The sequence below is a fragment of the Magnolia sinica genome, chromosome 15 (genome assembly GCF_029962835.1).
Source record: "Magnolia sinica isolate HGM2019 chromosome 15, MsV1, whole genome shotgun sequence".
Taxonomy (NCBI): domain Eukaryota; kingdom Viridiplantae; phylum Streptophyta; class Magnoliopsida; order Magnoliales; family Magnoliaceae; genus Magnolia; species Magnolia sinica.
Window position 1 is genome coordinate 46,083,292 of NC_080587.1, and position 11,337 is coordinate 46,094,628.

The following is an 11,337-nucleotide window of genomic DNA, read 5'->3' on the forward strand; positions in this document are numbered from 1 at the left end:
GACTACATGACGTTCCTGTCTCGATCATTTCAGACCGAGACCCGAGGTTCACGTCTCAGTTTTGGAGGAGCTTCCAGAGAGCGATGGGCACTAATTTGCAGCTCAGCACCGCGTATCATCCGCAGACCGATGACCAAACCGAGAGGGTTAACCAGATCCTTAAGGATATGCTTCGGGCCTACGTGATTAATTTATCGGGTAATTGGGACGAGCACCTGCGATTGGCTGAGTTCGCGTACAACAACAGCTATTAGGTGACCATTGGCGTGGCTCCTTTTGAGGCATTATACGGCAAACCATGTAGATCTCCTAGTTGTTGGACCGAGGTTGGAGAGCGGCATCTCCTAGATCCCGAGCTTATGCTGTAGACGTCAGAGACTATTGACATCATCAGGCAGAGGATGCGCATAGCTCAGAGCCGGCAGAAGAGTTTTGTTGACCATCGGTGTCGTCCCTTGGAGTTTACTGTTGGGGACCATGTGTATCTCAAGGTCTCACCCATAAAGGGTGTGGTTCATTTTGGAGAGAAGGGCAAGCTTGCCCTGAGATTTATAGGACCCTTCGAGATCACCGAGCGCGTTGGCACCGTGGCCTATCGGCTTGCCTTGCTGTCTCAGTTATCTGGCATCCACAACATTTTTCACGTCTCTATGTTGAGGAAGTGTGGGTCAGACATGGTGCCTGTTATTGATTGGCAGCCGTTGGAGGTTCATGAGGACGCTTCTTACGTTGAGCAGCCAGTTCGTATCCTCGATCGAAAGGAGCAGGTCCTGCGGACCAAGGTCATTCCCTTGGTAAAGGTGCAGTGGGGCCATCATAGTGTGGATGAGACATCTTGGGAGCGCGAGGCGGAGATTCGCGAGCGCTATCCCTATCTTCTCGATGTTTGATTGTATGTTGTACTGTGTTTTGATTATACATGATGTTATGTTTTCTATTTCCTTATGAGTTACGGTTAGCTGCGATGGTAGTGCAAATTTCGAGGATAAAATTTTTATTAGGTGGGGAGAGCTGTAAGACCCGTATCCTAGTCCGTACTGTTCCGTCGACTATCGTGATCCTTCCCGTCGAATTCCGGCAACCTGCGACCTATAATCGACGTTTGCGCGTGATCCTAAGACATATCCTGTAGAATTGAGTCAGCTTATCCAAGCCAAGTACCATTATGACTGCACCGTCGCCGCAGTTCCAACGTCGCATCTCATGCACCAACCCGACACTTAAATCATAAGATGTGGACCGTGCATTATAATAGTCGTGGACCGCATATTGCAGGACCCACCCATCCCATGTGGCACCAATCTCTAGGTAATCATGAGGGTAATGGATGACATCACCCTAGTTATAGCCACCTTACCCCAGCTATAGCCACCCCACCCTAGCTATAGCCGCCCTACCCTAGCTATAGCCACCCTACCCTAGCTATAGCCACCCTACCCCTAGCCTTCTTACAAGCATTTATTGCTAGCCACCCTCTCTTACAAGTAATCATGGCCTACCTAAGCTACTCTCTCTCTCTCATTTCTCAAACCTACATTCCCAAGCAAGGAAAATCTCACGTCTAAGCCTTCTCATGGAGAGAAAAATGTGATTTGGTGGCCCACTTCCCATCCCAAAAAATCCTTCATCTAAGCCATCCACTTCTTATCTCCCTCCATCAAAATGAAGCACAAGGAGATCGATTTTCCAACGGACCAAGAAGATCGACGGTGGGTGCTCATTAGGCTAGATTTTTCATATTTTGATGATGGGCCAAGTGAGGCCTACCGATTGATGGTATGGATCTCACTTTGGACCCTAGGTGTGGCCGATGGCTCACCTTGATGCTTATGAACATTCCATGATGGGGCCATTCTCCATGGACCCCATCATGATGTTTACTTTCCTTGCATGAAAAGAGGTCATCTAGACCATCCATTTTAAGTGGAGAAAGGATCTCCACCGTTGAATCCTTGATTTGGTGGGCCCACATGTATTGGGACTTACTTGATGTATGATTGAATGCAAGGGAGGGCTCATAGTGGCGGAGCCCTCCATCACACGTGTCCCTCTTTCTCTCTTTCTCTCTCCCTCTCTTTTTATTTATTTATTTTTGTGCGATGATATGGCAGTGTGGCCCACTTGGATGGACCCCACCATGAAGCATGTATTGGATCTAAGTCATTTGTAGGCGAGGCCCGCTTTATATATATTTTATACACACTATCCATCATTTGGTGGCCCACCTTATATATATGTGTTGTGCCAAGCCGTCCAGCGTCCAGAGATGATGGACGTGAACTGTAAAAAAAAATAAAAATTCTTTTTAGATTTTGGGGTGGGCCACTCATTCAAGCCCCACCTTGATGTATATTTTTAATCCAAGCCATCCATCCCCTCTCCTAACTCATTTTAGGCGTTGAGCCGAAAAATGAAGTCCATCCGATCTTTGGGTGGGCCATAGCATGTAAAATAGTGGTTTCTACCATTGAAAGTCATCCTATTATTTTTTATGCGCCGAAAAACATCGGTTATTAGACTCGTTTTGACGGTCTTGAGCCATAGAGTGCAATGGACAGGCTGGATTCAGCTGATGCGGGCCCCATGCACAAAAAACCACTGCAAAACTCATTTTTAAAAAAAAAAAGAATAAACCAACAGCAGCATTGCTGCTGCTACTGTGTCAGGCGCGCTGCCAGGTAGGCGGGCGGACAGCAATGACCCACGGCCCCTGCCGTGGGCCCCACCCTGATGTATATTTACCATCCAACCCGTTCATATGGTGGACCACCTCCATCAGTGGGCCCCCTCCAAATTTCAGCCACATCAAAGATTTAGGTGGCCCACATCAGAGGAAATAGTGGGGTTGAACTGTTTGCCATTGAAACCCATTTTTTGGGTCCACGAAAGTTTTGGATCAAGATGAAATTTGTTTTCCTCTTCATACCAGGTCCGTATGACCTTCTCAATGGATTAGATGGCTAGTAAACATAATGGTGGGCCCCACGTGGAACCCACAGTGATGTATGGGTTTCATTCACACCGTCCGTCCACGGGACGGTGTGTGTGTGCCCATGCGTGTGTGCGAGCGTGTGTGTGTGTGTATATATATAATGTTATATACAATATTGTGTGTATATATATATATTATAAATTATATATTATATTATATATAGTATATAGGATGGTGGGCCTTCATGTGGACTCCCCCCCACCATGATGCATGTGCTACATCCAAACCATCCAGCCACTTTGAAAGCTCATTTTATGATATGGGCTAAAGAAAAAGTCAGATCTAAAGTTCAAGTGGACCCCACCATTTAAGGTATTGGACAATGACGTCCACCGTTCAAAATTTCTAAGGGCCATAGGAGTTTCCTATTAAGCTGATAGTTGTTTCCACTTCATCTATCACTATGTTAATGTATGAATAGGTGGGATGAGAAAAATATGTTATGGTGGGCGTTAGGAATTTTAATGGTGGAAATCATTATCACCACTTATATTTGGTACGACCCATTTGATATACATAGGGCCCAATTGGTGTGGTCCATTTGAGATACATAAAGCCCATGTGATTAGGCCTATTTTGATGTATTCTAAGGCCCATGGGTTAATGTACATAAGGCCCGTTGGTGAGGCCCATTAATACGGCCCATTTGATGAATGTAAGGCTCATGTGATACGGCCCATTTGATGTATCTAAGGCCCATGGGTCGAGGCCCAATGGGTTGTCCTTAGGGTCCATTGCAATGCGTGATTTCTCCATGGTTTGTGGCAAGCTATGCCTTGGGAGTAATGTTGGTTTGGCATCCACATTGCAAGTATAATGTTGGTTAAATGTCCGCATTACGACTCTCCCTAGGGCCCATTGATAGGTCGTACTTGTTGTGTGTAGGCCGTCTAGGCCCATCTGCATTGTAAGGATAATTCATCACCTTATAACATGCTTAGTGTAACTCCATAATTCATACCCATAAGCATCATATGTATGCTTGATATGAGAAATGTTTGATCATAGCATAAGTCGTTGGGCTGAAACATTTACGGGACTCCTTATGAGACGGAGTGCCCCACATGATCGCATGGTACACGCGGGATTGCTACATGACCGATGGTGTGACTCATGCATTTTGCATTGTGTGTCATGATCACTGCACGCCCTAGCGACACCAGGGTCGTGGCTTCACAGACATATCGTGGATGGCCGTATCGAATACCGAAAATGCTTGGTTCTAGCACTGTGGGTACTTAGGATGTCCTTGGGTGAAAGCCCCCAAACCTTTTTGGTACCAGGAGATGCTCTAACATCTAGACCGGGTGGATACACGAGCGCCCGAGTGCCGAATACCAGTAGGCCGGATCTCCCACTGTGTCGTGGTCGGTTGGAAGGGGGTGTGGCCTTATCTGCCCGAGTGAGAGGGCTATAAGCTAGGTTGAATTTGACCAGCTCACAAATGAGTCCGCTATCGACGAGCCGGGTAGGTATTGGCAGACTACTGGTCAGGCAGATAGTGTGGTCTTTTTCACTTGCTTGACTGTGCAGCTAGGGAGGAGGCAGTCAGTGTGAGGTGTATTAGACCCCGGTGATATCCAGAGAGGAACTGTACTGATATGTGTACTTGATGAGGACTGGTATGCTTGCGTGGCATCTCGCATATGACATTTGGTTACGTAGGCCTCATATCGCATGGCCTTGGTATGGCTGATAGCATTCATGCCTTGCATCACATCATTTTAGTATAATTGATTGCATTCATGGACTTACCCGTATATTTTCGCGTTACTCTGATATTGTACACTTGGCGCTTGCCTTGCGCACACACTTACACCACCCTCTAAGCTCTTGTAAGCTTATGCACGACCGTTGCGTGCAGGTGTCGTTGGACAGCAGCAGCGTTGAGGCAGGAGCGCGCATCTGATCAATTTGGAGCTTTTTGATCACCCTGTATTTTCCCTTTCACATTGTACTTCAAGTTTTTATTATAGTGGATATGTGGTGATGTTGTTTTGTTACTTGGTTATGCTTGTGGTTATGCTCTATTACAAAAAAAAATTATACTGAAAATCCTCCTTATAGGATCCTAGGATCGGAATCTGGTATGCGAGTGCCGGGATCCAAGAATGGGACCCTACGAAGGTTGTCGGCGCCAGATTTGGCGATCAGGAATTTTGTGAGCTCGTTTTCCGAGTTTGGGGTGTGACATGGGCCTAATATACATCACTATGGGCCGCATCACATGGGCCGGAATATATCACAATGGGCCTCGAATACATCACAATGGGCCTCAGCACATAGGTCCTAAATACATCATATTGGGCCTCATAATATGGGCCTCGTATGCTACACATCGGGCCTCATTATGAGGGCCTCATATACATTAAAATGGGCCTCACTTATGGGCCTCATGAAAGGGCCACACATGCATCAAGGTAGGCCCCATGATTTGGATGGTTTGGAGAAAACACATACATTGCATAGGTCCCACCGTCCATACCTGGATGGTGGACTGCATGGATGAACGCATGCATCATGATAGGGCCCATCGTCCAGATCATGGTGGGCCACGACCAAGAGAAAGAGAGATGGATGAACGGCTTGGAATAAAACACATATATCATGGTAGGCCCCACATGGTACCATGGACACATGGAGTGGATACAACACTTCATCCAGGTGGGCTTCACAAGTCTTGTCCAGATGGACATCGTGGATACATGATACATACATCAGAGAGGGTCCCACATGGACGGTGGGTATAAGACACATGCACCATGGATGGGATCTCACCGTCCTGCACATATGGATGGTGAGGATGGGACCATGCATCATGGCCTGGCTCCACATTGCTAGGATGTAACACGTACATCAATATGGGGTTCCACACCACCGTCCAGGAATAGATGGACATTGTGGATATACAATACATACTATAAGGTGGGTTCCCACCCACATGTGTGGGGTGGCCATGTCCTCTAGATAGATGAACGGTTTGGGTATAAAACATGCATTACGGTGGGGTCCACCATCCTGGCCAATGGACGGTTGGATGAAACCATACATCATGGTGGGGCACACAGCACTTGCTGACGTCAGTCAGCTATATAGCTGGTGCGTGGTAGCCTAGGCAATCCGTTTCCACCATGAGTGGGTCCCACGTGGGACCCATCATAACGTTTATTTTCCACCCAATCTGTTGGTAAGGTCACACAGACCAGAATGCAGAGGAGAAACAAATTTCATAATGATCCAAACTTTTGTGTAACCCAAAGGGTTCAATGGCAGACGTTCAATCCTCCACTATTTCCAGTGACGTGGGCCACTTGAGTTCCAGGTACGGCTGATTTTGGGGGTGGGGCTCAGAGTAAAAAGGGGCCCACCAAATGCACGGTGTGATGTTCAACACACATCACGGTGGGGCCCATGTAGGGGAACCATATCCCTGCCCGTCCATAGCGTAGAGGACACTGCTGCGCCATCCATTGGACGTGCAGCAATAGCAGCATCATCTGTTGTTGTTTATATTATATTTTATTTTATTTTTTGAAAAAATGTTTTCTCGGGGTTTTTCCTAGTTGGGGTCTGCGTCAAGAGAATCTGACCCAGCCATTAGATTCTATAGCTCAAGACAGCCTGAATGAGCCCAATATTCGATGTGTTTTGGTGTACAGAAATATCAGAGTAGATTTTAACGGTAAAAACCACTGTTTTCTATGCTATGGCCCGCCAGATAATCAGATTGGCTTCATTTTTCGGCTTAACTCCTAAAATGATCTGGGGAATGGGATGGACGGTATGGATTAGATCAATGCATCAAGGTGGGGCCTGTATGAGCAGCCCTTCCCAAAAGCTTTGAACCAAAGCTAATATTTATGTTTTCAGTTAACGTCCAGCGTCCCTGGACGCTGGACGGTTTGGGCACACCATGTATATAAGGTGGGCCCTACTCAGGTGGGCCACCAAATGGTGGATGGTGTGGATACAACACATATATAAAGTGGGCCCCACCTACAGATGGCTTGGATAAAATACATGCTTCATGGTGGGGTCCATCCAGGTGGGCCACACGGCCACATCATCACACACAATAATAATAATAATAATAATAATAATAAAGAGAGAGAGAGAGATAGACACACACGTGTGATGGAGGGACCCCAATACTATGGGCCCTCCCTTTCAAGCATTCAATCATACATCAAGTGGGTTCCAAAACATGTAGGCCCAACGAATCAAAAATCAACAGTGGAGATTACTTCTCCACCAAAATGGAAGGTCTAGATGACCTCTTTAAATTTTAGAAAAGTGAACATCATGATGGGGTCATGGAGAATGGCCCCATCATGGAACGATCATGTGAATCAAGGTGGGCCATCGGCCACATCTAGGGTCCAATGTGAGATCCATACCATTAATCGGTAGGCCCCACTTGGCCCATCATCAAAAGAATGAAATCTAAGCCTATAGAAGCACCCACCTATGCTTCTAGGTCCGATGAAATTCCTAGCTCCTCGGCTTCGACTTTAACGAAAGATGATGAAAATTGGACTGTTGGATGGTGGAGATGGGAGGTAAGAAGTGGGCCACACAAAGCTCTCTCATGGAGCTCTCATGCCTTGGACGGTTGCTTGCTTGAAAATGGGGAAGTGAGAGAGAGAGAGAGAGGATGGGATGTAAAGAGAGAGAGAGGGATGGGTGTGAGTGATGGGTGATGTGTACTTAACATGTAAGAGATGGGTTTGTAAGAGAGAGTTGACTTTAGGGGAGGGGTGGTTGTACTTGACATGATGGGATTGATGGGATTGATTTGACATGTTCTCTCTTGGGTTTTGCAACTGTATGGTGTTTTCCTCGAACTGAACGCGGGCACACATCTCCTAGCCTAGATATCGCTTCAGTGCGCGAGACGCAGCGACGGCACGGTCGCACTGGTACAAGTCTGGAGTCAAGCTGACTCTGAAATATGGGATATGACTAGGGGTTGTGCGCAAATGCTAACTACGAATTGCGGGTCACCGAAATTCGACCGGGAGGACCGTGGAAGCCTATGAAACAGTACAGTCTAGGATACGGGTCTTACATTATCATTTAACAGCGGTGACTTTTGAGACGGCTTTTGAAGCAGTGCAACGAGAGAATCGACAAGTCATACAAGGGCTGCAATTGTCATTAATCGCATGACAAAGGCCCTAGGGCAACTCCGTGTCCAATACAGTGATCCACCGCTAGTAGGTGCTGGAACTCATAATCATACTAATCTCATGATGGTGCTGGCAGTGAACCACAGGATCAGTCCTAAGAATGTGAGATCCAACGACATCATTCCACAACATCCTGAACAAGCCATTGATCGGATAGATCGAGCGAATCAAGAATTCAAGATAAAATTTGATCTTCCTAATTTCGATGGCCAACTCCACTTCACGAACTTCTTCGATCAGTTGCTTGAAGTCGAACGTTTCTTCGACTACATGAACATTGTGGAAGAGAAGAAAGTTAAACTTGTGGCTTACAAGTTGAAGGGAGGAGCATTGGTTTGATGGGAACAACTTCAACTCGAGCGGACGAGACAGATGAAGGCGTCAATCCACACGTGGTCACGGATGAAACAGTACTTGTTATACATGCGATTTCTCCATAAAGATTATGATAAAGTATTATTCCAACAAAGCCAAAATTCTTGGTAGGATAGTCAATAGTAAGGGATTATGCAAAAAAATCTCATTATTTTTCGGTGACATACAACCTCATCAAAACGAAGTCGCGATAGGCCATAAGATTATCAGTGGCAGATATGTGACCCCTATGGGAACAGAGAACCAACCCAATACTTCTAAAGTGGAGGGATAATTTATTATAACTAAACAGCATTTTGTTAAACAATTTGAGGAAACAAGAGATGTATATGCATTAGTTGAAAAAGAAAAATATATAGAACATGTGAACATTCTAGAGGATTTGAAACCAGCTGTGTTGTAGGAATTTAAGGTGATCGTGCTTAATGAACTCCCTAATAAATTGACTTCCATATGATATATACAAAACCACATTGATCTTATCTCAGGGAAAGATTTGCCTAATTGCTCACATTATTAGAAAGAATGTGAGATCTTTGCAGGCATAATTGAACCGATCTACAATGGTTAAGTCAAGGAGAGCATTAGAATATGTATTGTGTCAGCTCAAAAGCCTAATGCAAAGTATAAGAAAAAGGCTAACAAACATCGACATCAGAAATTAATTAATTACATGAGTGAAGTCCCTTAAGTAACTCGAGGATGACTTTTTTTCAAGTAGAGGGGTCTGATGTAGGATGTGGCACAAATACATGCCCATGGTTGGACCAAAAGACGGTGAACCATAAATTGGTCATAATTTTGATCCAAGTATTGTCATGGGGCGTACAACCTATCAATCTTTACTGTAACGGACCATCCGAGGTGAGCTAACCCTCAAAGGTGGGTCGTGTCCTTTTCAACAAAAAAAAAAAGTGCAATTTTAGTTCAAAAATGAAATTTTAAGAAAATTTACTATTTTTAGTATTTTCGATTTTTGTAATATTTTCTTATTTTTAGAGTTTTAAATTTTCTTCTTTTTTAGAAATAATTTTTAATCATGATTGGACTCTTTTAACAAAATTTTATTTTTAGAAATTAGGCTTTAGAAGAGTGTTACTAGAATTAGAATTTTTTTTTTTTTTTTTTTTGAATTAGAATTTCGCTACTTTTTTTAATTACGAATTTTGGTTTTTTTTTTATTCTATATAAATGGTGTAACATGGACACAAATACATTAGACAATTATCAATCAATTTATTTTTGATTTGTTTAGAATTTATTTCTATTTTCTATCTCCTTGCAGATTCGAGAAATCTCCGAGGAATCCATAGAAATTCTGTGGATTCATAGTAGTTACCATTGAGAAAGGTGGTGCTCGACCTCATCACGTCCATCCCTGCATCAGGAAGTAGCTAGGTTCCATATGCAACATAGGCATTGATCAAGAGAAATCAAGAACTATAGTAGTTAGGCCAACCGGAATTTATTTTGCTGACTTGGTGGTTGAGGATCCCGTCATGTGTCACTCTGGTAGACTCTCAGGAGTTTCAACACCTGGTTGAGGGTTCAAGTACCCCATAGGTGGTGAAATCCCACCATGGCGTGATTGTGTGGTGGTGTGTGTGCGTGTGTAAAAAAAAAAAAAAAAAAAAGTCCCGTGATCAAATGAACGTAACGGTTCATGTTCTAATTGTCATTCTATATAGGCCATTCTAAAAGACTGATGATGAAAGGATAATTTAAATAATCACTAAATGTTGATTAAATAAGATCATAGAAAGGAAATATATATATATATATATATATATATATATATATATATATATATATATATATATTCAGGGTTCACATCTGATTCCAAAAGTAAAAGGTAATGATCATCACTGAAGTTATATTATTAGGCTATTAGTTAGTTATGGTAGCATGAAAAACACAGACTTCAAAGCATGGGACCGTATCAGCATGTGCATGCCAATGGAGTGGGACATAACGGTGATCTTGGAACCATTTCGGCGTCCTGTTTGGGATCCCGCCCCTGCTGCCCCATTCCCTGGAAGTTAGGCTTAACCAATGGTGGCTTCACGGGCTGGGCGAGATTAGCAATGCAAAATTTAGAAGGTCGGTTCCCAGTCTCATTATTTGGGAAATTTGGAGGGTGAGGAACTCCATGCGGATGGGGTTAAGGCTGTCTCCAGCGTGGCCACCATTGCCAGAGTGAAATGGTGGTTGGACTCTCTTTGCTTAAACAGGTCCAAGCATTCGCCGAAAGTAGGCTTCCAGGTAGTAAGGTGGGCCAAACCGCAGGTGGTTTGGGCCAAGTTGAACATTGATGGGTCGGCGAGAAGCAGCCCGGGCCCATCTGGTGGTGCTGGGATTTGTAGGAATTTAGGTGGAGACCTCATCTTTGCCTTCTCGATGGGGTTTGGGGTGGGCTCTAGCAACAGGGCGGAATTACACTCCGTTTGGCAATGTCTCTCCATGCGTAGAAGTCCGGGCCTCTCCAAAGTTGTGGTAGAATCTGACTCCAGCTTTGTGGTTGATCTTGTGAATAGGACCGCTATCCCGAGCTGGGCTTGGGACCATTGGCGTAAGAGAATTGATGAGATTACTATCAGTGGGTCCTTTTCTTTTTCCCACATTCCGAGGGAGGTGAACGGTCCAACTGATGGTCTAGCTCGGCTAGCTAGTGCCACCCAAGGCAACTCGGCTTATTTTGTCTGGGCTGATCTCCCTAGAGATATCAAAGGCTTAGTTTTGTTAGATAAAACAAGGTTAGGGGCGGTTAAAGAGATACCGTAA

General features: G+C 44.6%; 1 protein-coding gene across 1 annotated transcript; it reads left to right on the plus strand.

The window, feature by feature from the left end:
• The first annotated feature begins 7,513 nt into the window (after positions 1–7,513).
• On the plus strand, positions 7,514–11,337 carry LOC131226923 (uncharacterized). Its single transcript, XM_058222623.1, has 2 exons — positions 7,514–7,551; positions 10,788–11,337. Exons 1-2 carry the CDS (start codon positions 7,514–7,516, stop codon positions 11,335–11,337), a joined length of 588 nt encoding a protein of 195 aa, XP_058078606.1.